Below are 27,673 nucleotides of genomic sequence, written 5' to 3' on the forward strand. Positions count from 1 at the left end.
TGAGTGACTTAGGTTACAAGGATGGTCTCTTGTGGTAATTCTACGGATTCCAGAATGAGTGACTTAGGTTACAAGGATGGTCTCTTGTGGTAATTCTACGGATTCCAGAATGAGTGACTTAGGTTACAAGGATGGTCTCTTGTGGTAATTCTACTGATTCCAGAATGAGTGACTTAGGTTACAAGGATGGTCTCTTGTGGTAATTCTACGGATTCCAGAATGAGTGACTTAGGTTACAAGGATGGTCTCTTGTGGTAATTCTACGGATTCCAGAATGAGTGACTTAGGTTACAAGGATGGTCTCTTGTGGTAATTCTATGGATTCCAGAATGAGTGACTTAGGTTACAAGGATGGTCTCTTGTGGTAATTCTACTGATTCCAGAATGAGTGACTTAGGTTACAAGGATGGTCTCTTGTGGTAATTCTACGGATTCCAGAATGAGTGACTTAGGTTACAAGGATGGTATCTTGTGGTAATTCTACTGATTCCAGAAAGAGTGACTTAGGTTACAAGGATGGTATCTTGTGGTAATTCTACTGATTCCAGAAAGAGTGACTTAGGTTACAAGGATGGTATCTTGTGGTAATTCTACTGATTCCAGAATGAGTGACTTAGGTTACAAGGATGGTCTCTTGTGGTAATTCTACGGATTCCAGAATGAGTGACTTACCAATATGGTAATCCAATATGGCGGACAAGAACTCGGGAATGATAACCCCAAGAATGGCATGTTCCTGCGTATAATGGTATAATGCGCACCCCCTTTTTGACATGACAGTTTTAGCTTGAAAAAGTGCGCAGTATACGCGAAAATTTATGGTAGGTTACAAGGACTGATAAAATATATCATAAACAAATGCTGTAACAGGTTATTATCTGTGTTTTAAATATGTTTTCTGATTAAACTTAATCAAATCAAACAGAACTTAATTGACCCAAAATAATTGAAAATTTAATCATATCCAAGGTCAAATGAATCATGACAACTGAAGTATAAAATAATTAAATGATATTTTATAAGGTAGATTAAATCAAGTAATTAAATAATCTAAACTTACAATCAAACTTTGGATTATAACCAAGTCTTGTGTGGCCTGACCAAATAAGTATTGGAAAGTCCAACATTCCAGAGATACACCATATATTGTTTATAATACTTTAATACTTGTTAGTCTATGCATATATAAGAGATGCATCAGACAAAATGGCAGACACATGCACATAGAAATTCAAGCAATCCAAACAAAAATTTGTGATATTCAATATTTCAGTATTTTTTTCAAAGGCATTGGTCCTGGAAAAGTATGCTTAGTGAACAAGGGCCCTTAACTCTGTTCATTTTTAAGTCCTTATTCTGAAAAATTATCCAAGAAATATTCAAACAAATATAAAAATTATTTATCAGTTTTAAAAATCAAGGTATATGCATCTTGTTCGAATATTGCAAGTCTGTATTGCAGTAGCTTTTCAAGCTACTTCAAACAAATTAAATGATATGGTAACAAGGTGATATCAATTGTTTTACATAGCTCTCTACCTTCATATTTGATTTAACAATGCAAATAAAAAATGACAATATCTATAAAATTCTCCTGAGAGAAGTAATCAAATGCTGCAGAGCAAAATAATTTTAACAATAAGCAAAATTTTTTTCTTTGGCATTCTCAGTTAAAATCAATGTAAAATTGTGTAATTTTATATCAAACAGATGTTTATGTATGAGAAACTTCAATAGAGCTCATGTAATACCACAAACTATAGTGTATAATTTACTAATGAGCTTTATACATTTACCACATGCAGGTCAGTTACTAAGAACTTTCTGACACTGGTGGCAGTGATGGCAAAGCCAGTTCACATCAACTGAATTGTCACCTGTATCACAATAAAAGAGACAAGGTCAGGTGGGGGAGGCACATACAGAGGTGTCAACTGGACACCACACTGACCTTTACTTTGGCGTGTATAGAGGTCATTAGTCTATACCTGGTTTGGGACTACAGATGACAATTAACATAGGTAGTGTAGGAATTACACACCAGGCGTACATGTCAATCACACTTTTGCTGTAAACCATGTGTATTCTGGCAGGTCTTTCCCCATAGTGACTAATTATTGGCTATCCCTACTATGTTACAAAGTCCAGGGTCGAATATCGCCAAGCTTTTTTGTTATCAAATAGTGAAATTCAAAACAAAATTTACATTAGAACTCAAAATATATTCATTTAAGTTTGGACTTCAGAAGAAACAGAATTTTACGGTATTATGTAATTCAACTTGGCATGCATCGACCTGATGATACTTGTAAGTAATATGACGGGAAAAAAACACTTACCTATCATGTAAAACTGATTCTTTCATGTGGGTTATCTTGTTCGTTTTCTTAACTTGCTGTCTATTTTCATCGTTCTGAAAATTTGAATCATAAAACAAAATTAACATTATCAAAAATTGAATTTCAGTTTTTTAATGCCTGACCTTTTTGTAAAGTATCCTTCTCTATTAAAACTGAAAAACTATGGTTTTTTATGCTTTTCTTAACTTCCTTCAAATACAAGACAATATACAGAATTGTAGAACAAACAAAAACAGCAAATTACTCCACTTATTCTTTTTTATAGAACAAAAAACCCAGTTATGTTATATATAAATTATTTCCTTTATTAGCATTGTGTACCAATCCAAGTCAATTATAAAATTATCAAATATATTGAGTTATTACCAATTTTAATGTTTCACCAGTAAAACTTTCCCATAATTTACCCAAATTTAATTAAAGTATTCTGAATACACAAACTACAACATGACATTTGCAGTATACCCTATAAATCATAATAATACCATACAAAAATCCTAGAATTATGATGCTTTCATTTTATTTTGGATGTATTCAACGTAAAGATCAAGTTATAGCTTTTATCACAGTTTCAATACTCTCTCCTTATAGTCCAAAGGTTTCTATCTATCTCATTTTATTTTTGTCTTGGTTGCAACCAAATAAAAAATGATGGTCAGAAACCTTTAAACTACTCTACAAATAAATTTCATTGATGCTTTCAAACCAAAGAATTTCCATCTTGCTATCAAATTGAGTCTGTTTTCTGATGGTTAGACCACAAATTAGTGGTACACCAGGGTCCAAACGTTCTGATTAAAACACATCAATGATTGGTGTTCATTTGACTGTTTAAGTTTTTATCTCTGGGCTCTAATACGTAATTGTCATTTAACTCATTATCTTTCAAATTAATTCGATACAAATGGCAATGGATTCATATAAAATTTTGGTCAGTGGTTAATATTTTCCTGTGTACAATACGTCGAAATAATTTTACAACACACTAACAAAATTTAGTTTAAAAAACCGAGAGTAATTATTGTCAGTAAGGGAAATAGGACTATTTCACTTATATGCAACGTAGGCCTATATCTAAGTAAAACAATGTTCAAGATCGTGCGCGTGACTTTGTAAGTGGTCTATATAATATTTATATTACGTGATGCGTCGTCAACAACGCAAATAACTATCGGCCATCTTTTTCCATCCGCCACGTGCTGCTGTACGAAAATGCAACAATCGTTGCTTTAGAAAGTCACTACTGATAATTTTATTCAAACAACGCGGTTACTGCGATACATCCACTATACGTTTGTGCTAGTATGTAGGAATTACGCATATTATATGATAATTTTCACTGTTCCCTCGTGGCAGTAGACCGGAAATCATAATCAGTCTGATGACACTGTCTTTATCCGCAGCAGAAAAGCCAAAATGAAATATTGTTTAGCGGGACGAAATCAATTCCTTACAATTTGTTATAAATATTTTTCGTCTGGTTTTTGGACTATAGTATGTAGGTGTATATACTAGTCAATACAATGCATTTGTGGCAGTATTAAAAGGCCACAAATTTTCGCGGGAACCCGAAATGTAAACATCACCGCGTGGTCTCTTTTCTTTGTCCTCCTGGCATGATTTAAGAATGAAATTATCAGTGATACACAAATTAATACCTAACATGTAGCAAACGTAAGACACATGCCATATCATCAATACTTACGGTGTTTAGGTGACACGAACTTCTGCCTTCGTTATTTACTTTCAAAACGTGCACGTAAGTAAAAGTGGGTCATTAGTCAGAGCGGAAACGACTGCACCACGTGATAACGCTTTGGTCGTTACTATCTAGCTGTTCTGTTTACCACCTGCGTATAAATTGGTCGTATGATTTTATCGAAAGGATATAATTTTCAGAGACATTACTTATTAGTAAAAGAGCAAATACCGCTATGCAGCGATTTTCAGAGACATTACTCAGCAAAAGAGCATATACCGCTATGCAGCGATTATGAAAGTGTCTTATAAAGGAGAGAACACGACGTTTCAAAAATCCTGTTTGAGCTCAATAAATGTGATAGAAAGTCTTCGTTCAGAACTTTTTCTACTTTATAACACCAAAATAGTGGATGATTGCATAATAAAGAAAATGAGATATTATGAGAGGATTCTGTAGAAGTTACAGAAGAATTACACCAATTTCAGCAGTGGTTTTTATATAAAAATGCTTGAGAACAACCCATTGTAATAATAATAAAAAAAACAGGAAGCAATTTTAACATGGAAGCATGATACATACTATACGTCCTTGATTGTAATGAGTTCGTTTATATATATCAAAAATAAGATATTTACGGAAACATTTCCTTACTCCACACTTTTAAAACTACACTGTTTTTCGATATATTTTATTTATTTTATATCAATTTTGAAACATGAAGGACGCACAATATCATCTGAAGAATCAGGTAACAGATGATCCCAAGGAAAAAGTAAAGAGATCGCCTTGCTGTAAACAAAGATAAACTGGTTCGTCTAACTGTTCAACCAAGCCTTTGTCTAAAATACTAACTACCATTCTAATTACCATTAAATCTGGGTTACAGTCTTATTGTGATACTGTTTAATCAAGAAATGGAATTGATAGTACATGTATGTGGGTTTTGAAGAACCCAAAAGACCTTCTGACCAATCTTCAACACACTCTTCTAAAAAAAACATTTCTTCTATAAGAGCATACCCCATTGTAAACTGAACGAACGCCTTCGTTCTCTTGTTATGAGAGATTTCTTCTCCGGGAAAGATGAACGGCGATATCAAGATATGATTGTGAACTATACTAAAGCGTATTTTGTACAAAATAAGTCCAAATCAAAGAGGACATATACGGAAAACGAATTCATAAAAAGATGGAGTTTCTGGATACCAACATCTTCGTTGAGTTTGGCGGTAAGATCTGCCAACAGACTATTCCCTCTGTTGGTTGACTTGTTTTTGATTTCATACGAGGCTGAATTTACTGAAGAGCTTATCAAGACAGATCACAAAGACCTTACAAAGTCGATTACTTTCACCTTCAGATATATCGATGACGTCTTGTCTTTAAATAACAAGAAATTTATTGACTACACCCATCGTATATATCCACCAGAACTGGAAATCAAAGCCACGACAGACTCTTCTACATCAGTTAAACTTATCTCGATCTTTCCCTGCAACGAACCCAACATTGACAGCTTTCCATCAAGCTGTATGATAAACGTGATGATCTCAATTTCCCTATTGTGAATTATCCATTTCTGGATAGCAATATCCCTGCATCTCCAACCTATGGAAGTTGATTTGGTATTCAAGGGTATGTTCCCATTATTACGATTTTCATAGAAGAAGTCGTCAACTGACTGACAAACACATAACACAAGGATTCAAAAGATACAAGTTGATGAAAATTATAGGGAAGTTTTATGGTCACAATAGTGATCTCTTTGAGAAATATTATATCTCACTGTGTGACATGAAGCTGGACGTATTTGATGCTATTTAGTTTGCCTGTTGGTTCGGTTGTTGTATACTTGGCTCTCATTAGAGAACGTGACATTACTTAGATGGATTAATCAAGGTTTACATGGCTTGTGTCGTCAATGTAACAGAAGACGCTTACTCTTCTGGAACACCTGGTCTTATTCTCCATGTACTTGTTTAGGAGTCTCCACGTAAATCTTACTTCTGTTCATATTTTGCCCTGGTTTTCTGAAATTTGAATTTGAATTATGATTATATTGCTATGTTGGTATTTTCTTGAGTTTTTAATTATTCGTTTATCTCAGTCAAAGTCACTGTTACACGGACTATACGTGTATATAGTCAAGGTCACTGTTACACGGACTATACGTGTATATAGTCAAGGTCACTGTTACACGGACTATACGTGTATATAGTCAAGGTCACTGTTACACTATACGTGTATATAGTCAAGGTCACTGTTACACGGACTATACGTGTATATAGTCAAAGTCACTGTTACACGGACTATACATGTATAGAGTCAAGGTCACTGTTACACGGACTATACATGTATTTAGTCAAGGTCACTATTACACGGACTATACATGTATATAGTCAAGGTCACTATTACACGGGCTATACGTGTATATAGCCAAGGTCACTGTTACACGGACTATTCGTGTATATAGTCAAGGTCACTGTTACACGGACTATACGTGTATATAGTCAAGGTTACTGATAGTCAAAGTCACTGTTACACGGACTATACGTGTACTTTAGCCCAGTGTCACTATAGGATGGGTAATGCTTTGTCTAGATTAAGTATGACAGACGTCAAGATTTGAACTGTTCGGCTATATTGAACCTTGTCTAACCACAGCACCTACATTTGTATACTGTATCAATTAGCATGGATCAGATGAGGAGTTACCTAATCACAATACATTATGTTGTCTATAGCCTAGACAATTTTTAACCCAAGATATTGAATTGCTTGAATCGCTTTGTGGTTCAGCCCTATTTTATAATCTTCTCGTCTCAACTATCAAACGGTCTGGAGATGTCACAAAAAATACAAAAATGTGTTTCGCCTCTTTTACTGTGATAGAAATGCTTCTCTGTGACACAGTTGAGTTGTCTGACATGATAAATTCTAGCTTCATTGATACCCAAAGTTAATATCGACTGTCTCGCTAGTATACTTTATGACCATGCTGCTAATACGAAAAAGCAGTACAGCTTCCGTTTTCTACATCATGTTATCTATCCTCATATATTGGACTTACGCCAGTCTGGCACTAGTATAAAAATGAATTTAAAATAATGTTATTGTATATATTTATGTGTAAATACCCCAAAAAGATAATTCTCTGATTTTTTTTTGTTAGCCGTTCGCAAAAAATGGTCAAATGGTCAATCCGGGGCTATACAACTCCGATATCCAACAAGATATAACATATTTACGAAGTTTTATTCCGATGAGATTTAAAGAAACTCGATGTTTAGCTCAATAATAGGAGTATCAGTATTATCATCGACAATATTTGTGATACTGCAAGAATAATTATTCAATGAACTTGATTTATCCTCAGGTAAAAAACGTCCGAGTAAGCGCTCGTTACATCTACTTTGTAATATATGCCTCGTGCTTGGGAAAATTTGTTATTATACAATATTATTTTTGCATTTCAGCAGATGGCACTCGTTAATAGAATATTGCATTAGTCGAGTTCATTCCGGATGAAAAGAACATGTTATTTGCCAACCAAACTACGCAGCCATGAATCCGAAGTGACGACTATCAAGACAAATTGACGACGTCACTAACCATGAACTATAAACAAACGCCTCAGAGACCTATATTCTCAATATCACTTAAAGCAAAAACGTCTCAGAGACCTATACCCTCAATATCACCTTAAGCTACAAACTTCTCAGAGACCTATATCCTCAATATCACCTAAAGCTACAAACGTCTCAGAGACCTATATCCTCAATACCTAAATCTCTACAAACGTCTCAGAGACATATATCCTCAATATTATCTAAAGCTACAAACGTCTTACAGACATGTATCCTCAATATCACCTAAAGCTACAAACGTCTCATAAACCTATACCCTCAATATCACCTTAAGCTACAAACTTCTCAGAGACATATATCCTCAATATCACCTAAAGCTACAAACTTCTCAGAGACCTATATCCTCATATAATACATAAAGTTACAAACGTCTCAGAGACATATATCCTCAATATCACCTAAAGCTACAAACGTCTCTGGAACCTATATCCTCAATATCACCTAAAGCTACAAACGTCTCAGAGACATATATCCTCAATATCACCTAAAGCTACAAACGTCTCTGGAACCTATATCCTCAATATCACCTAAAGCTACAAACGTCTCAGAGACATATATCCTCAATATCACCTAAAGCTACAAACGTCTCAGAGACCTATATCCTCAATATCACCTAAAGCTACAAACGTCTCAGAGACCTATATCCTCAATATCACCTAAAACTACAAACGTCTCAGAGACCTATATCCTCAATATCACCTAAAACTACAAACGTCTCAGAGACATATATCATCAATATCACCTAAAGCTAAAAACGTAAAAATATTTGTTTAAGCTTGCGAGGGTAGCTTATGTTGTATCTCCGGTGTCGGGTTCAGTTTTGGTTGTTAAGAGTTAAAATTTTGGTGGAAGTGTTAAAGGGCTTCAGTAAGTTCCATAATAAGTGTACTTAGGTACTGATATATGGTTTTAGTGTTTCTTTGAGAGTTAATTATTACTTAGCAAAGTAAGAATATGTCTTTGAAATGGTTTAGCATTTGGGACTAAGACTTTATATGTCTAATCTAATATGAAGATTTTGGTCCAAGTGTTGCAAGGCATCAGTAAATTCCTTTATGAGTGTACTAGGTTGCTAATATTTGGTCTAAGGATTACTGCGGGTGTATTTTTTTTTACTTTCGGGAGTTTCCACTTTTGAGAATAACAAATCTGTGTCATATCTAATGCAATTACACGTAATTTCTAGTTTTTGGTGCCAGTGTTGGAAGACCTTATTTCCTGCTCAAATATCATTTAATTGGGATATATATTCCAGTTGGTGAAACCATCCCTAATTCTTTTTTGAGGTTAAGTGATAAACAATGTGAGGCGAGCTTTTGTACTGTTAGCAGTACTCTTGTTAGTTAAGGCAATCTATTGGTTTTCGTCAGTCATTGATCTAACCATGTTATTAAACTTGTAGACTATCTATAGCAACATCCAAGGTAACCTTATAAATGATACAAAAATTCAATCTTTCAGAATATAGTAAAAGAAACCTATCAACTACATAAGCCACTGGTCCCGGTTTCACGAACATTCCAGAACTTGTTTCCTTAACTAAAAATCCTTGTGGAATTCATTTGCTAAGATGATAAGATTTCTTTAATATTTCACAAAATAAAAGGAAATTCCTTAAATTCAAGTAAAACACCGGTCTAAAGAGCTCGTTAACGTTCGTAAAATCGAGTCGGTGATATAGATTCAATAGAAATCTATCTGTAACGGAATCAGAGAAAATCGTTTGAATTCATCATCCCTGGTGGTGTAAGGGAGGTAACTGTATTCTACTTTGTCGAGAACTTTCTATGAAAGATGGCGGATGTCAAAGCGAAGGTAAGCTTGAACATTCACCAAAACAATGTTCACAACCTACATGGAATATTTTCCACTTGTTGACTTGCATAGATTTTATGTGTAGTGTACTTTTAGTCGTCTACTAGTAGAATAAATTACAGAGTGTTTGTAAGAGACTCTGAAGCTGGCCACGACATACCGGTACAGCCATGTCGGAACCATGTGCTCCCTTGTTTATCGTGTTTCGATTTGAAATGTGCATAGATTGGACACTTGCAACGAAACCATCTGATTGTTTTGTTTCTATTTGAGACATAAGTAGAATTATGAAATAGTTATAAAGAGAAGAGTTATATATATATATATATTTTTGTCTTGTATTGTCTAAACGACTTCAGTATGGTAATCTTCAGTGATGAAGTTGAAGCTCGTTGGCCGAAACAAAACAAAAAAAAAAATCATCTACTCACCAAGCATGACCACCCGAATCAAGTTAGAGCAAATTAATTCCTTACATAATGGACAGTGGTTACGAGAACAAAGTTCAATGAGCTTTAATGCATGAAAATGCATAGGTGTCAATATTGATTGTTTTGTACATAAACTTTTAACAATGTAGACCCCGTTTATGTTTGATTTCAAATACGGATACTCACAAGGTATAGGATGAAGAATCATATACAGTAGGAGAATCTTAAAATCTTAATCACTTCCAATGATAGAGAAAAATACAAACAATCCTGTGGGTGTTATTTGTTATTTTCAACAACTGATGATAATCACTGACCTACATTGGATTGTGAAAAGAATCCACACTTTTTGCAAAATGTTTTTTATAGTAGTTTGCTTGGTACAGACTAAGGGATATAACTCAAAGAAGAACCTAGGTTTTGTTTTCTTTTGAGATTTCTCCTGAAGGTTGTGATACCTACATTTACACTGTGTCCATCAAAATTGATGTTTCTACAACAATTTCTCATGATGTAGGTATAATATTTCCCATTACTTGTTAATTAAACCCAACAGCTATAGACCACTTCACCAGTGGTTAATCATGACTATGGCAGCTAAAATTAACTTTTCCAGTATTTAATAAAGTCTCTGGCAGATACAATCCACTTTTTCAGTGGTCAATCCAGTCTCTGGCAGATACATTCCAATTTCCCAGTGGCCAATCAAGTCACTTGCAGATACAGTTCACTATCTCAGTGGTCAATCAAGTATCTGGCAAATACAGTCCACTCTCTGAGTGGTCAATTAAAACTTTGGCATATACAATCCACTTTCTGAGTGGTCAATCAAGACTCTGGCAGATACAGTTCACTTTCTGAGTGGTCAATCAAGTCTCTGGCAGATACAATCCACTTTCTGAGTGGTCAATTAAATCTTTGGCAAATACAATCCACTTTCTGAGTGGTCAATTAAACCTTTGGCAGATACAATCCACTTTCTGAGTGGTCAATTAAATCTTTGGCATATACAATCCACTTTCTGAGTGGTCAATTAAGTATCTGGCAGATACAGTCTACTTACTCAGTAGCCAATTAAATCTTTGGCAAATACAATGCACTTTCTGAGTGGTCAGATACAATCCACTTTCTGAGTGGTCAATTAAACCTTTGGCAGATACAATCCACTTTCTGAGTGGTCAATTAAACCTTTGGCAGATACAGTCTACTTTCTGAGTGGTCAATTAAACCTTTGGCAGATACAATCCACTTTCTGAGTGGTCAATTAAATCTTTGGCAAATACAATGCACTTTCTGAGTGGTCAATCAAGTCTCTGGCAGATGCAATCCACTTTCTGAGTGGCCAATCAAATCTCTGGCAGCAGTATAGTCCATTTTCCCATTGGTTAATAATGATTCTGGAAGCTGCTGCCAATTTTCCAGTGGTTTATCATGACTGGCAGGTATAATCCATTTTCTCAGTAATTAATCAAGACTTTGGCAGTTGCAGGTCACCTTTCCAGAGGTTAATCAAGACTGATAGGTTTAGTCCACTTTCTAAATGGTTAATCACAATGCTATGATAGGTACATGCACATTCTAGTACATCATTTTAAAGATTGATTGTAAACAAAACAAATCTCAGCAGTACAGTGGATTTCACGTGTTACAGTCATTATTTATAAAGAGTAAATAATACACATTATATATGCACTAATTATTTTTAAAAAATGCAAGTTAATATCATTATATTCTCTGTCCAGAAATGAAGGCACTAACGTCACGCAGTCATGTGGTGCTGATGAAAGTGTCACTCTAGCTAACAGTCCATGAAAAAACTTTGATACATCGAAAAGTTTGATTTTTAAAACTTAGATTCATATGGAGTGAGTTAGGGATAAAATAATGGACTTGGAAAAATGTTTGATACATTGACAGATTCAAACATTCAAAGATGTTTGACTGTATGAATATTGACAGTAGGTCTACTATAGCTCGAGGTTGCAGTCTTAAGTTGGTTCCATGAGTTTTTGGAAAACATATGGTCTTTTATCTAAATAGATTTTAGCCTGTGCTTGCATTCATTGGGAAAACATGCATGTCAAAGTTTGAAAGATATTCCAGGGTTTTTATTCAGTTAAAATAATGATATCATTTTCACTAGAGGAAACATTATGTTAAACAGCAGTCACTGTGATGGCTATATTATACAAGGAAATGCTATTGTATCATTCAGGAAACGTAGCATAGATTTACAGAATTGGTAACACACTATGTACATATGTATAGTAAACATTTAGGAATCCTATGCATGGCTTTTGATCTTTTCCTTGTTGACAATTTTTGATGATTTTTCTGTTTAAATCTTTGTTATTAAAATATTGTTACAATGATTATTAACTGTATGTGGGCTTGCATGACTCCACACCTAACCCTTCCCACCTTGTGTAAGATCCTCACCCTTCTACAAAAATGTAGGTGAATGAGCTAAAATTACAAGGCAATAAAGCATTGGAGGTTGGGGACTTTGATGAAGCCATCCAGAAGTATACAGATGCCATAACCTTAGACCCATCCAACCATGTCCTGTACAGTAATCGTTCAGCAGCACTGACTAAGGCTACTCGCTACCTAGAAGCACTTGGTGATGCAGATAAGACATTGGAAATCAAACCTGATTGGTTCAAGGTAAGTGATGCACAAAAAACCTGCAATATAAAATGACCCACATGGATCTGTAGAGTGATATAATGTCAAGACTGACTGGTTAGGGGCTTTTGGGATGGAGATATATATCAGCATAGAAACATATTAGTGACATCCTAATGTGTAGTTTTTAGTGTATGTTGGTAAAGATAGTGAGATTTGATAATATATTCATGGAAGAGTTTAAGATTTTTTTTTTTTTTTTGTTGTTATATTTGAAAAAAATATTTCCATTTAATTTTTCTAAATTGCAGCATTAGATGATGATTTAAATGATTTTGTGAATATGTATATGGTATGTTTTTAGGGCTATTCACGGAAGGGGGCAGCCTTGCGCTACTTAAATCGCTACCAGGAGGCTGCAGAGGTTTATGAGGAAGGACTCAAAGTCGTTCCAGACAATCAACAGTTGAAAGATGACCTAAAGGAAGCCAAATCCCATCTCACAGGTAACTTTCATAATACTGATTTTTTTTTTACTGTGCATTTTTTATTTTTTTATTTAGTGACAAGTTAACACATCTTAATTTTTACCACATAATTTATTATTCTACTGTTTATGTCTATGAAATACATAATATGGTTGGGAGTTTGTATACTGTTTGACCCAATGTTTAACAAATTATTTAACCCTCTGCATTTGAAAAAAAATAGATTGATAATGGAAAGATAGTTAAGTCATCACTTCAGTCCAAAATAAAAGGATTATATTTATATTAAATTATTGTGTGATCTCAATATTCACAATTAAGGTGATAAGTATGGCTCAGAGAGTCATAGCTGACTTGAGTTTGACTATGTTGTGTGGTATAGCTATGGACAGAGCTGAAAGGGGAAGTAAAGATTTTGCAGTCCTGATGGTTTTTGCTATAACTGTACATGTATTAATGGTAGTGATTTTTAATCAGGTCCATCTGGGAGCCAGCCCATTGGCAACCCTTTCTCTGGTCCTGATGTGATGGCCAAGTTGGAGGCCAACCCAAAAACGAGGGAGTATCTGAAACAACCTGACTACAAAATGATGATTGAACTTCTGAGGCAAAACCCCAACAGTCTTCAGTAAGTTGTTTTCAACTTAATGACATATATATATATAATTTGATATACCTCTCTTTGGCCAGCAAATAATGACTTTATCATGTTCAGTGCCTTGTAGGTGTGATTATAGATTGTATCAATTGTCCACATAGTTTGAATCATGAAAGGCAAATAAATAGGTTATGATCTAGATTTTGTTATCGTAAAGCAACTTGCCTCACTTGAAAATGCTTTATCTTGGCTTTAAAATTAGTGTTGAGTGTCTACACACGTAAAGATTACTGGTGTGTTCTCTTCACTGACCAATACAAACCAAATTGTATAAGATTGGCAAGTGCTGTTTGATGTTCATCTCATGATTAGTGTTAAGAAATATGGTAATTATCATGTTGTTTATTTACTTAAAGTTGTCAAATGAACGAAAACAAGCAGACATCGTTTTCATGGGTTTTTTTTCTGAGGTCGTCTGCCTGACAGTTCTCGTCCTGAATAAAGTATCCACCAAAATGAATTTTGCATGAAGGTCAGGGTCATGTATTTATAGTTGAGGAAACAAGTACAGTACACAGTCTTGACATAACTATAGGGAACTCGGATACTTTTATTGAAGTTCTCAATAACTTGTAAAGGTAGCATGTTGCATCGTTGTCATCTGTAACTCTTTTAAAGGATCGATGATTTTGAATTGTGATGGCATCATTTCTTTGTTGACCTTTATAATGAAGAACAAAAGGAACATTTGTTTTCTGCATTGTTTTTCTTTTTAGACTGAGATTTACCTGCTTATCTGTAGATGTTGGGGTTCCCCATTTTGTATTTGTTTTGGAGTCTGATCAAGTAAAGTCTACAGGAATATGATGTGCTTGTACATTTTTGTACGACATCACTGGCGATCACCATTTTCGCTGGGCATGTTGGGTCTATGGACCTACACAACCTTATTGTTTTCGTTGCGCCCGATATCCAATATGGCGGGATTTGCAGCAATCTTGAATTTGCATTCCGCTTATTATCTCAAGAACAATATCACCAGCGATCACCATTTTCACTGGGCATGTTGGGCCTATGGACCTACACAGCCTATTGAAGTTCTTCACAATCTCAGCCCTGCACCCAACTTTATAATAAGGCTGTAGGGTATTGCCAGCGTTTGTGGAGCTAGTTTTTTATGGTGAGTGGAGGACACTCACTGGTATTCCAAAATTCTGATGATTCCCAATTCTTCGATATTTAGTGGGTCCTCAAAACTTGAGTGATTCCACTGGAAAATACCAGTCCGGGACTCCGATATCTGTGTCTAAAAAATCACCGCTGTATGTCTTCCTGTACATTATTGTTTGCTTTTTTTTAAAGATTGATATTGTTGTTCGTTGTTTACATTTTCTGACATGAATCAGTTTTTTCAATTTTATCAATTACCCAAGATGCATATTGTTTTTACTTTCAGAAATTTTCAAGATCCACGCATAATTACAACACTGGGAGTTCTCATGGGATTTGATTTGGAGGCCAGGATGGGAGATATGGATACCTCAGATGATGCTAAACATGATCCTAAATCTAGTGCTAGTCCTCAAGGTCCTTCAAAAATGGATGACAATGCTAGTCAGTCAAATAGCAAATCAAAAACCTCAGAACAAAATAGTGCTGACAGTTCTGCTGCTCAGGTAGACAATACTACATAATGTAGCCATCAAGGGGGGGCATGGGGAACTGTGGAGTGATGCCTGCTTTCATCTTGATTTCAGGGTTGTCATTATGTTTGTCGTTTTTTTGTACCTCATTTGTTTGCTGTTTGCTTTCTAGTTAATTTTATTGTCCGTTTGACAAAAGGTTTTTTTGCAACATCGGGTTTTTATTGACCCATGTTTAACGAAAAATGAAATATTGATGGATTCTGAATATAAAGTTCTTCAATATGAACTAGGTTGCGAAAATCTGGAATTGTTTTTCTGTTAACTTCATTGGATATAGGTTTTATTTTGCCATTGAATTTCATATGTGAACATAGACCTTTTTGATATATTACTAGTAAACATTACGAGATCTTGTATGCTACAAGCAGAGAGATGCAAATACCCTTGTTCAATGTACAAACTTTACCTGCCAAATTTCTTTGACAAGTTGTCTCAATATTATTTGTAAGTTGATAAACTCCAGACAAAATGGAAGCCAACATATTCCATTGTTTGTTAAAGGTGTTTTCAATCTTCTGTTGTCAATCAATCTTTTTGTTGTCACTCTGTCCACAAAAATATAAGCACAAAACATGCCTATTTGTTTTGTGTCAAGTGTTTAATAGCAAATTTAGATGACAAGTATAAATCCCTTTGTTTACTCATTCGTGGGCTGTGTTACAGGCTCTTGCTGAGAAGGAGGCGGGTAATGCTGCATACAAGAGTAGGAAATTTGAGGAGGCACTGATGCATTATGATGCAGCTATTGAATTGGACCCAACAAATATTTCCTTTAGAACCAATTCAGCAGGTACTCTATTTACTGTTATATTTAAGGATTGTTTTGGATTTAGTATAACTACATTAAAGTGTATTTACATAGGGGCAACTACATATTGCTTGATGTTTCTTAGAAAAAAAGGTTATTCTATTTATTAAAGAGGCCTTGCATTTGCTATTGCGGTCTTTTGGTCTCGGCAGATGAAGAGGAAAGTGAGTAGAATGAGAAAAGCATTCAGTGAAAGCAGATACTGAGAGAAGCGGGGTGGGATAGAGATGGAGTGATGTTCATGAAAATTGTAGAAACTAATCATATGTATTCATATCAGCATGTATTATATTCAGTCTAAATTTGTGTTTGGAAATAGAATGTTTTGTCTATTTTAATATCATCAATTGTCATCTCTATTTAAAATGTAAATAAAGACTTGTATTTAAACTTATTTCAGCTGTACACTTTGAACAAAAGGACTATGACAAATGTATAGCAGTGTGTGAAGAGGCTGTTAATGTTGGACGAGAAAACAGAGTGGACTACACTATGATAGCTAAGTAAGTTATACTGAACAGTTCAATTCTGTTTGTATATTTCAAGTCACCAAGGTCATTCATTTGAATATTGTGAAATCACACCAGACAGTGATTCTCAACAGACTTCACTAATGTGCTGCAAGTCGGTATATGGTAGGTTTTGGAAAGGTTCACTGTTGATAATCAAACACATTTTTTTGTGTTCACAGAGCCTTAGCACGTATAGGGAAAGCTTACCTGAAGAAGGAAGACGACTCCAATGCATTGAGGTACTTTCAGAAATCTCTTGCAGAACACAGAACACCAGATGTAGCCAAGAGTATTCAAGAGGTACATTTCATTTTTAAATTTCTAATTACTCCAGCATGACTACTTAAAGCCTTTTTTCTAAGTGGTGAAATTGAATGTGGGTTATTCTTTTCTTTTTTTTTTTTTTTTTTGTTAGAATCCCTACAACTAGGCTTGTCTATATAACTCAAAAGACACGAACAAGTGAAAACAAACACCATACCATGCAATGCTATGCAAGGGAGACTCAACAAGATAGATTCTATATTTGATCTCCTGGAATTGTGTAAACCAGTCAGATCAACTATGTGTCATAAGGTGTAATTACTGTATAGTGATTTTCACTTGTATCAATATTTAGTTATTCCCTTTTCACAATGAATAAAATATTAAAAAACCAAAAGATGAATGTGATTGATCAAATATGATATTATCAGTGTGCCTTGTACTCAGGGTTTACACCAATGTTGTGCCAGCATTCATCCAGTACAACATTACTAGTTGTATTAGCAATAACAAGTGTTTCTGTAGTGCTTGAGTTCTTTAAAAGGGGGCATGCAGATATAGCTGCCAAAGCTTTTAATAAAATGCCTTTATAAACAAGTTCAAAACCTCATACACTGATGATGTTTTATTTAATTTTGTTTTGTTTCATGTTTATTTTTTTTTTGTGCGTGTTGTAGATTGAGAAGCGCATTAAAGAAAGAGAAAGACTGGCTTTTATAGATCCTGAAAAATCTTTAGAAGCAAAAGCATTAGGCAATCAATTCTTTCAGAAAGGTGAGGATCAGTTTCAGCTTCCATAATTAGGATGAGCTTTTCTTTTGGACAACAGATGTTGCTCTAGATTTTAAAAAACCTGGTACCTAGAATTAATAATAGTCCTACTTTGAGGATGTGCAGAGCATGATTTCAAGAGCTTTCAACTATAAAAACAAAACTGTTGAATTAACATCACCGAGATGCCCTGTATTTAAGATTGTATTAGGTGAACCAGCGTTAATTATTATGAAGGAAGCGAGCACATATTTTGTTGTTCACTTCAATTGTTAGCAGTAAATATTTTTTTATTCATATCCAGGTGATTATCCAACAGCAAAAAAACACTATGATGAGGCAATAAAGCGGAATCCAGAGGATGCTAAGATATACAGCAACAGAGCTGCTTGTTATACTAAATTAATGGAATTTAGTTTAGCTTTAAAAGATGCAGAAATGTGTATAAAACTTGATCCTACATTCGGTAAGCATATAAACTTAAATACATTTTAAAACAATTTTTAAACAGCTTCTGTCATCTGTGATATTATGTCTTCTTTGTCTTTGGTGAATGCACAATTTGTGAAAGTAACTAGAGTGAAGTCATGTGGAAAGGTCGATAATTCCAAATAGATGACAGTAACTCTAGCTTTGTAGATTAATATGCATTATTGACTTCACTACCTCTTTGTCTTACTGATAAGTTCAACATCAATTGCCACAGTACCATTCATTAAGTATGTAGTGATAGTCAGGGGGAGATATGGCAGTCTGCTAAGAGATATGTACATGTGTTTATCCATCATTTTAATGTTGTCATTTCTTAGTAGATTTAAGGAAATATGCCATTTACAGGGAAAAAAATAATAATAATCACAACGGCATTTTATTAGATTAATTGGGTTATCTCCCCTTCATAAAAAGGAATGATAGCCTTTATGGAAACCCTGAATTTTATTTAAATATATGTATATGTCAGTTGAAGATGTATTTGATATTGAGGTTTTGTTTGATATTTAATGTACTGTTTAAGTAAATGATTTCTTTGTCAGAAGCAAAACAATGCACTGAAAGCAGACATGAGTAGAGCTACATATGCTTCTTATTTCTTGTCTTTAGTGAAACATTTTCTATAACATTGATATAATCACTTTTTTTATGAATACAATTTAAAAACAGTTTTGATTAGCATTTTGAAATTAATGACACTCTGATTTGGGTTTAGTGAAGGGCTACCTGCGAAAGGGTGGTGTTCTGCAGGCAATGAAAGAGTTCAGCAAAGCTGCGACAGCCTATCAAAAGGCACTCGAAGTGGATCCAAAGTGTGAGGTGAGTGCTATCCAGCTACACTGGTTAATATTGTAATACCTTGTTTGATATCTTGTTTATCTTTTTAACTTAGATGTTAATTACATGCATAAAGATGCATTATGTACTGTATAACATGAAATGTTGGTGGGTACTGTCTTTTGTGGTTAAAACCTAAGACATCATTTCAAGGGTAAAACATTCATGGATACCACGTAACCATACACAGAATTCTTCATCCGAGACCTTAATTGTTACACTTATTTTTGGTTTGTTTTTAGGCCTGACTACAAGGAAAGTTAATACACTTATAGTATTTCACTATGCTTTAAACGTTTGTGTTAATTCCTTAGTGATACTGTGATCTCTGTTATCAGTTTATAATTTGTTGAAGGTTCAAAGGGATCTAACAGTGTTTATATATTCATAAAATTTGGTTGTGGTTCTGTTAGCATTGATTACATGAATACCCTTAAACTACAAATTTTCATACCTGGTAATCAATAAACTGTAAATAAATGACAAAGACAAGCACTTAGAGGTATTCAAACTACACGTACATAATGTATTCCAGACAGCAATTTCAAGGAAATTGTTATTTACTGGCCTTGTAAGTATAAATAGTATTTTTGTGAATGAAAATGTAGACAATAGTTAACAAATGGAAAAACACAGTTGGCAACTTGCTGTCATTTTGTCACATGATGACAGTTTCTTGAGTTTTATAAATATGTAAATTCAAGTCCCCAGGAATATTTAGAAAAAAACATGAAAATGGATCCCTCTGGTACTATTGGATTTACAGAAAGGCTTGTAAATATGACTATTGTACAAACTCATGTTTTGAGGTGAGGTCAGTCATCATCTCATTGTCACTCCCTACACTTTGCTAATCTTTGCAAATTTTGAGGTTAAAGTAAATTCTATGGTGTCTTAGTTCTTTTGGCTATAATCTAATATCTCTGTTTTTTTCCCTAATGACCAGGAGGCATCCCGTGGGTATAGAGAGGCGCTGATGGCCGAGGGTGGAGATCCTGAGGCCGTCAGAAAGCGTGCTATGGCTGACCCTGAGGTACAACAAATTCTCGCAGATCCAGCCATGCAGCTTATACTGCAACAGATGCAGAAAGAGCCAGAAGCCGTTAGAGAGTAAGCCATGCTAATTTGTTTTTCTTTAGAAATGTTGAAATTTAACACTTCACATTATCAATTATATCAAATATACCTTCATTAATTGTGTTAATACCTGTTATATTTGAATTCTCTGTATATATCTCAGATCATTGGTTGGGTGGAGATGGAACCAGTCCCTTCCATTTCTGGATTTTTCACTCATTGTACATGTTTACAGAGAAAGTTACACAAGGAAGATACTGTATACTTAATGAATATATTAAATATCCAATGAAATAATGATACATGCCCTCTGGGCCTCATGTCTTTGCTGTCCTTTATTACTTAAGAAGATCATATTTGAAATGTTCTGTTTACAGACATTTGAAAAATCCTGAGGTAGCCAAGAAGATTGAAAAACTTTTGGAAAGTGGTATCATTGCCATTCGTTGATGCAGAACTTCTATGGCATAGCTGAGTGTTGAATTGTGGACATATTAGCAGTTCAGAACTATGGACAACAACTTCATTATGTTATTTACTTCTGATGGTGAACAACAATTGTCTTGACAATGTGTAATTCTTAAATTGGTGATGTGTTTGGGGAGAGATAAATAAAAAAAACATGTGCTGGGATAGAGAAGAAAGATGGAAAACATCTGGTTAGAATAAGGTTGTGGAAAGATGAACGGTAAGCTTATGGTGAGGTTGGACAAAAATGTTGTCTCTGGGAGGGAGTGACAGATGCTGTTAACTCTAGGTAGGGGAGGATTAAAAGATCAAACTCAAGAACACACAAGTCTTCTGTGAATGAACTTCAGTTTCTTTTCAGGAGCCCATCTAGAACGTGTACATACACGTGGATATCACCTGTAAAACCAAGGGACCATAATTAAGTGCTAAGGCTGTGGATGTAAATTTTGATGTAAAGAAAAATGGATGTCTTTCCTTTCTGTCCGAGCATCTGAAGTTTGCCTATTGCTTTCATATAATTTTGGATGTTTGTAATGCAATTCCAGTCAATATTTAGTATGAAAAGAGAAACAGTTTTTGAGTATATGTGGTCTCTGATTTTCAGGTATTGTAGTACACAAGCTTAGAAAGCCGTGTAAAGTTAGGACTCTGGTTACATACCAACATAATGGGTTACATACCAACATTATGGGTTACATATACATGGAACACAATGAATCGTGAATAATCATCAATTATATGTCTTCTGTCTGCTCAAACAGTTTTTGTCCCATTCATTCCTTGTTTTTTTTTCATTATTGAATGATTCATATAAATCATTATTAGCAGTATGATCGAATTTGTAGACCTTTTTTTTACAATATTTTAACACTGAAGTTATGCTACTGATAATTAAACCAAATATTGCTATATATATGACATGATACAGGTGTTTTTTCAAGAAAATTGATAATTGATTATACTATGATCTGGAACATGACAGTTTTAAATATGTGTCCTGCTCAAAAATCTATTTCCATTAACCTGTTTCAATGAATGATGTGTGTTTCATGGAACTTTGTTACTGTTAATGACCATGACAGTGTTGTTATAAGTGCAGACCATGATTTAAGGTTGACGGTGCAGAACTTGAAAGGATGCAGCTAGGTCATTGAAAACACAATTGGGTTATTGATAACTTACCTAAGTTATTGACAATACAGCTGGGTTGTTGAAAAGAGAGCTGGATATTTACAATTCTGCTAGGATTTTGACAACACATATGGGCTATTGACAGCACAACTGGGTTAATTGGTTTGGTTGTTGACATTACAGTTAGGTTGTTGCCAGCAGGGCTTGGTTATTGACAACACTGCTGGGTTTCTGACAACAAAGCAGGGTTGTTGGAAAAAGATGACAACACTGCTGGGTTTCTGACAACAAAGCAGGGTTGTTGGAAAAAGATGACAACACTGCTGGGTTTCTGACAACAAAGCAGAGTTGTTGAAAAAAGAGCTAGATTATTAACAACACAGTTTGGTAATGCAGTTGGATTATTAACAGCACCACCAGGTTAATGACAACATGCTTGGGTAATGAACACCACTGCTGGGTTATTGATAATGCAAAGGGGTTATTGACAATAAAGCTGGGTTATTGAATTAGAAAGCTGGGCTGACAACTGAGTTATTGATAAGAAAGCTGGGTCATTGACAGCACAGCTAGGTTTTTGACAACACGGCTGGGTAATTGATAATTTAATTAAAGATAGTGATTTGGTACTAGCAATATGCAGTTGTGGTTTTGAGAAATTTAAATGTATTTCATAAGGAACGAGCAATAGATCTTATTGTTGCAAACTGAGATGTTGTAGTGTTCTATGAAATTTTACATGATGGAACAATAGAACATGGATTCAAACAGACATTTGATTTTTGTTTTATTTATTATCTGGCCACATTAGGAAAAGATCACATAGAAATATGATCTGTCCATTATTTATTTCTATAAGAAATTCAATCATTGTCTAATATTCATTATTATATAAGCTGGTTCTCTATTGTTCTTTTTTATTTTTATTGTCAGTCATCTTAGAAAAGCGTGTAATTAACATGTTTAAAAAATATATTTGTTATGAAATAACAAAATAAGATAAGATAATGAAAATGGATGCAGATAAAAAGTTCAGAAAGCAGTTCAGGCTACACTGTAACAGTTTAATTGATTAATGAATCACATAATGTAGTGGAAAGAAAGTCAGAACCCGTCAGGACTAACAGATTACATACTGTAGTGGAAAGAAAGTCAGAACCTGTCAGGACTAACAGATTACATACTGTAGTGGAAAGAATGTCGGAACCCATCAGGACTAACAGATTACACACTGTAGTGGAAAGAAAGTCTGAACCCATCAGGACTAACAGATTACATACTGTAGTGGAAAGAAAGTCGGAACCCATCAGGACTAACAGATTACACACTGTAGTGGAAAGAAAGTTGGAACCCATCAGGACTAAGAGATTACATACTGTAGTGGAAAGAAAGTCGGAACCCATCAGGACTAACAGATTACATACTGTAGTGGAAAGAAAGGTGGAACCCATCAGGACTAACAGATTACATACTGTGGTGGAAAGAAAGTCGGAACCCATCAGGACAAATGGGTCACACTTTAGTTGATAGAAAGTCCGAACCTATCAGGACTGCTGGGTCACATACTTCGGTTGATAGAAAGTTAGAGCCCATCAGAACAAATGGATCACACTTCAGTTGATAGAAAGTCCGAACCTATCAGGCCTGCTGGGTCACATACTTCGGTTGATAGAAAGTTAGAGCCCATCAGAACAAATGGATCACACTTTAGTTGATAGAAAGTCCGAACCTGTCAGGACTGCTGGGTCACATTTTAGTTGATAGAAAGTTAGAGCCCATCAGAACAAAAGGATAGGAAGATGGGTTCAGTGAAATGAAAGTGAGAACTGATCAGGATAAATTGATCTTATTTTCAAAGGACTAATGTACTTCATAGCAAATTAATGAAGTAAACTATATCGTACAGATGTTCCATCTCTCAGAGGTTCTTCAGTCAGTGATGCTAAGAGTGTTGAAGATATACATGTAATACTAAAGACATGAGTGAACTTATTGGAACAGGCCATGACCAACACCATATGTAGATAAAGGAAACCAAGTGATAGCTTACATAACCCAGTTATAACAACTTGGTTAACGTGGCCCAGTCATGACATTTACTATATATAACCTTGTTATACTAACGTAGGTAAAACGTGCCCCAGTCATGACCTTTACTATATATAACCTTGTTATACTAACGTAGGTAAAACATGACCCAGTCTTGACCTTTACTATATATAACCTTGTTATACTAACGTAGGTAAAACGTGACCCAGTCATGACCTTTACTATATATAACCTTGTTATACTAACGTAGGTTAAACATGACCCAGTCTTGACCTTTACTATATATAACCTTGTTATACTAACGTAGGTAAAAGGTGACCTATTCATGACCTTTGCTGTATATAACCTTGTTACACTAACAGGTAAACGTGACCTAGTCAGGACATTTACTGTATATAACCTTGTTATACTAACGTAGGTAAAACGTGACCCAGTCATGACCTTTACTATATATAACCTTGTTATACTAACGTAGGTTAAACATGACCCAGTCTTGACCTTTACTATATATAACCTTGTTATACTAACGTAGGTAAAAGGTGACCTATTCATGACCTTTGCTGTATATAACCTTGTTATACTAACAGGTAAACGTGACCTAGTCAGGACATTTACTGTATATAACCTTGTTATACTGACAGGTAGACGTGACCTAGTCATGACCTTTACTGTATATAACCTTGTTATACTGACAGGTAAACGTGACCTAGTCATGACCTTTACTGTATATAACCTTGTTATACTGACGGGTAGACGTGACCTAGTCATGACCTTTACTGTATATAACCTTGTTATACTGACGGGTAGACGTGACCTAGTCATGACCTTTACTGTATATAACCTTGTTATACTGACAGGTAGACGTGACCTAGTCATGACCTTTACTGTATATAACCTTGTTATACTGACAGGTAGACGTGACCTAGTCATGACCTTTACTGTATATAACCTTGTTATACTGACAGGTAGACGTGACCTAGTCATGACCTTTACTGTATATAACCTTGTTATACTGACAGGTAGACGTGACCTAGTCATGACCTTTACTGTACATAACCTTGTTATACTAACAGGTAGACGTGACCTAGTCATGACCTTTACTGTATATAACCTTGTTATACTGACAGGTAGACTATTTATAAACCCGTTACATTAACAGGTTAAATGTGATCCACTTAGCCTGTCTTTTAAAAACTAACACATTTTTCTGTTTTAAAACATTTTAATTAAAGATTTAAAATGCAATCTAAACAAATGCTGAAAACGAACCTCCGTCATTGTAACCAAAAGTCACTAGCCGATAGCTTCCTTTATCAAACACTGATGTCCCTTTAGTGGTAAATCAGACGTTAACTTGTGGTTTTATCTACATCAGTATGTGTAAACGTTTGCACACAATACTTGTACAGTCCTCCATCCTTGTAGCTTTGATGTTAATTTAAACAAGTAACGTAAAAGCAACAAGCCTGTGAGTCCGAATTTCACATATGTAACACAATGTTTTAAAGAATTTTCCGAAAGTGAGGTAACAGTGTACCACATTCTTTATGCAGTTATGACCCCAGGTCGTGTTTCGATAGTTACCGTAGTACTAGTTATGTTATCGTGGTATGGTTGGGACTAGTTGCCGAAATATAAGTTAGTAAATGATATACCCATAGTGACGATGCCAATATATGCAGTCACAATGGGTCGAAAATACCATGTTCGAAACGCAACTAGCTTGTAGTGCTCATTTGTTGCACTACTTTTCAAAATTCAAACTTGGTTAGCCATGTTTGCTAGCGTTCCGACCACGACAATGTCAAACATAATGCCAGCTGTGAGGCTGACCGTCAGACCGCAGCGTTCGTGTTTTATTGGAAAAGATCATAGCAGTTTTCACGACCTGTAAATGTTAATGATGCCAATATAGTACTGTTACAAGTCATCGATAACAATACATCCGTAGCGCCCTTTACATCAAACGAAATAGGATTCACGTTGAATGTTAAACAATAGTTTGTGCTTGTTTTCGTGACGACTTTTTCCATTGTGGACGCTGTCAGTGGAAATATATTTGGTACTTCAGATCAGCTATTACATTGGTTTTACTACAAACTTGATTTTGAGCATAATCACTTTAGATACAGCTGGTATGAAGTTTCGCATACATGTTCTCGATAGCTGAGAGCTAGCTGGTCGAAAGAGGGTTGGTATACGTTACAACAGATGAAAATACGCGGAGAGTGGTTCAATGCTCCCCTTGTCTTGTGACGGACCTCCCGTATATTGTTCAGTAAGAAAGTAATCAACTACTACAGAGAGATTAAAATGACATTGGCTGTTCGCACAACGAGCAATCTAGTAAACAAAGTAACGAACAAACAAATGTAATAGTGGTCAATTATGACAGTAGTAATTGCAAATACTAGTCGTGAAAATCTGCTTTGAGTTATGAAGATACAATACATCATTAACACTATCGTACCTGAAATGTAATGAGACAAGGAGAACTGGCCAAGCTCTGTAACGCCTGTTGTCCCTAATACTATAACATACCTTATACCGATGACTATGAAGCCGTAATGCTGCCCCTTCGGACAAACGATCTACAAAGAATGTTCACGGAAAACGGGTCATTGTCCTGTACTATAGTATTCTTTCAGAATTCTTAACGAAAATGAGATGCATGAAGAGGGAGATTAAATGACGGCAGAAAAATCTCCCAAGAAATTTCACTTGACTCAATCATCCACAAACACAACCAAATTTCTCCCGGGAATGTCATAAAAAGGGAGGTAATGTGACTAGCAATTGCCAAGAATCCCGCGCATGTGTTCATATATGTATGGTAGTCGGGTTACAACAGCGAACAAATAGTACAGAAATGTTTAAAGATAAGGAGATCACGTGATAGCAGCAAAGACTCCTCTAGGAATGTTCACAGAAATGAAGATCGCGTTTCAGCAGTAAACAAATCTCCACAAAAGAAATTGAAATCACTTGACAGCAGCAAACAACCCTCCAGAAATATTCACAGATGTGGAGATCACGTGACTGCAGTTAGCAACACTCCAGCAATATTCATAAAATTGGGATCGCGTAAAAGCAGCAAACACTCCAGGACGGAACAAGAATTTCCAAGTAACGTCTCGTCATATATAACGGTCAAAGAAGACTACTATGCCACGAATACGTATTTTAGGAGATACATCTTGGATAAGGAATATTCTGATAAGAATGCATTAAAAGTCGATGAAAACACACCGATGACTCCAGGCAGTTCCCAATATGTGAGAGTTTAACAAAAAGACTGGTTTACTTGATGCTGGATGTACACACGTTAGTAAATGCGTTATGTGGTATCTTGAAAGGCGTTGGTAGTTGACGGCACTTATTCTTCACGGAGCGACTGCGTTCTCTACTAGCCATAATTCTCGGCAGAACATCTGACCCAGCGGTTTTTGGTGGAAGGTCCATGAGCTCTTTGAGTTCTTTTGACCGACCAAGATTAGGGAACATCTTAGGTTGTGTCTGTGGCCTCCGACCTCCCCTGCTCATCAAAGCTCGGGAGTTAAATAACTCGTGCGAGGCGTTGAACTCTTTGACTGGTGACTCCTGTAACTCCTCAACCGAATCACCAATGTCTGCTGTCGTTGTGGTTTTGTCCTTCATGTTCGGGGAGGGAATCTGTGGCAGTAGCACGTCTTGTTTGGGCTCGCTCTCAACTTCGGCCGGACTGTCATCATCCTGACATGCATGCGTGACCGAGTTGTGAGGGGTATCCCTCGCCCTACGCGGAGTTCGTTGGGTATTAAGTGGAGTGAGTGGAACCTTGACAACCTTCGGTTTAGGAACTGGTCTTTCCTGCAATTCTTTCTTGGTGAACATACGTTTGATTGAA

General features: G+C 35.4%; 1 protein-coding gene across 1 annotated transcript; it reads left to right on the forward strand.

Annotated features, from left to right (window-relative positions):
* The first annotated feature begins 9,503 nt into the window (after positions 1 to 9,503).
* On the forward strand, positions 9,504 to 21,678 carry LOC132551043 (stress-induced-phosphoprotein 1-like). Its single transcript, XM_060215147.1, has 13 exons — positions 9,504 to 9,524; positions 12,413 to 12,622; positions 12,948 to 13,089; positions 13,549 to 13,699; positions 15,126 to 15,345; positions 16,039 to 16,165; positions 16,584 to 16,686; positions 16,875 to 16,995; positions 17,637 to 17,733; positions 18,035 to 18,196; positions 18,938 to 19,041; positions 20,006 to 20,169; positions 20,514 to 21,678. The coding sequence occupies exons 1-13, from the start codon at positions 9,504 to 9,506 to the stop codon at positions 20,584 to 20,586; spliced, it is 1,695 nt and encodes a 564-aa protein (XP_060071130.1). The 3' UTR covers positions 20,587 to 21,678.
* The last annotated feature ends 5,995 nt before the right edge of the window (positions 21,679 to 27,673 follow it).

Source organism: Ylistrum balloti, unplaced genomic scaffold (genome assembly GCF_031769215.1).
Source record: "Ylistrum balloti isolate Yb309-2 unplaced genomic scaffold, AGI_CSIRO_Ybal_v1 Utg370168, whole genome shotgun sequence".
In the NCBI taxonomy this organism is placed as follows: Eukaryota; Metazoa; Mollusca; class Bivalvia; order Pectinida; family Pectinidae; genus Ylistrum; species Ylistrum balloti.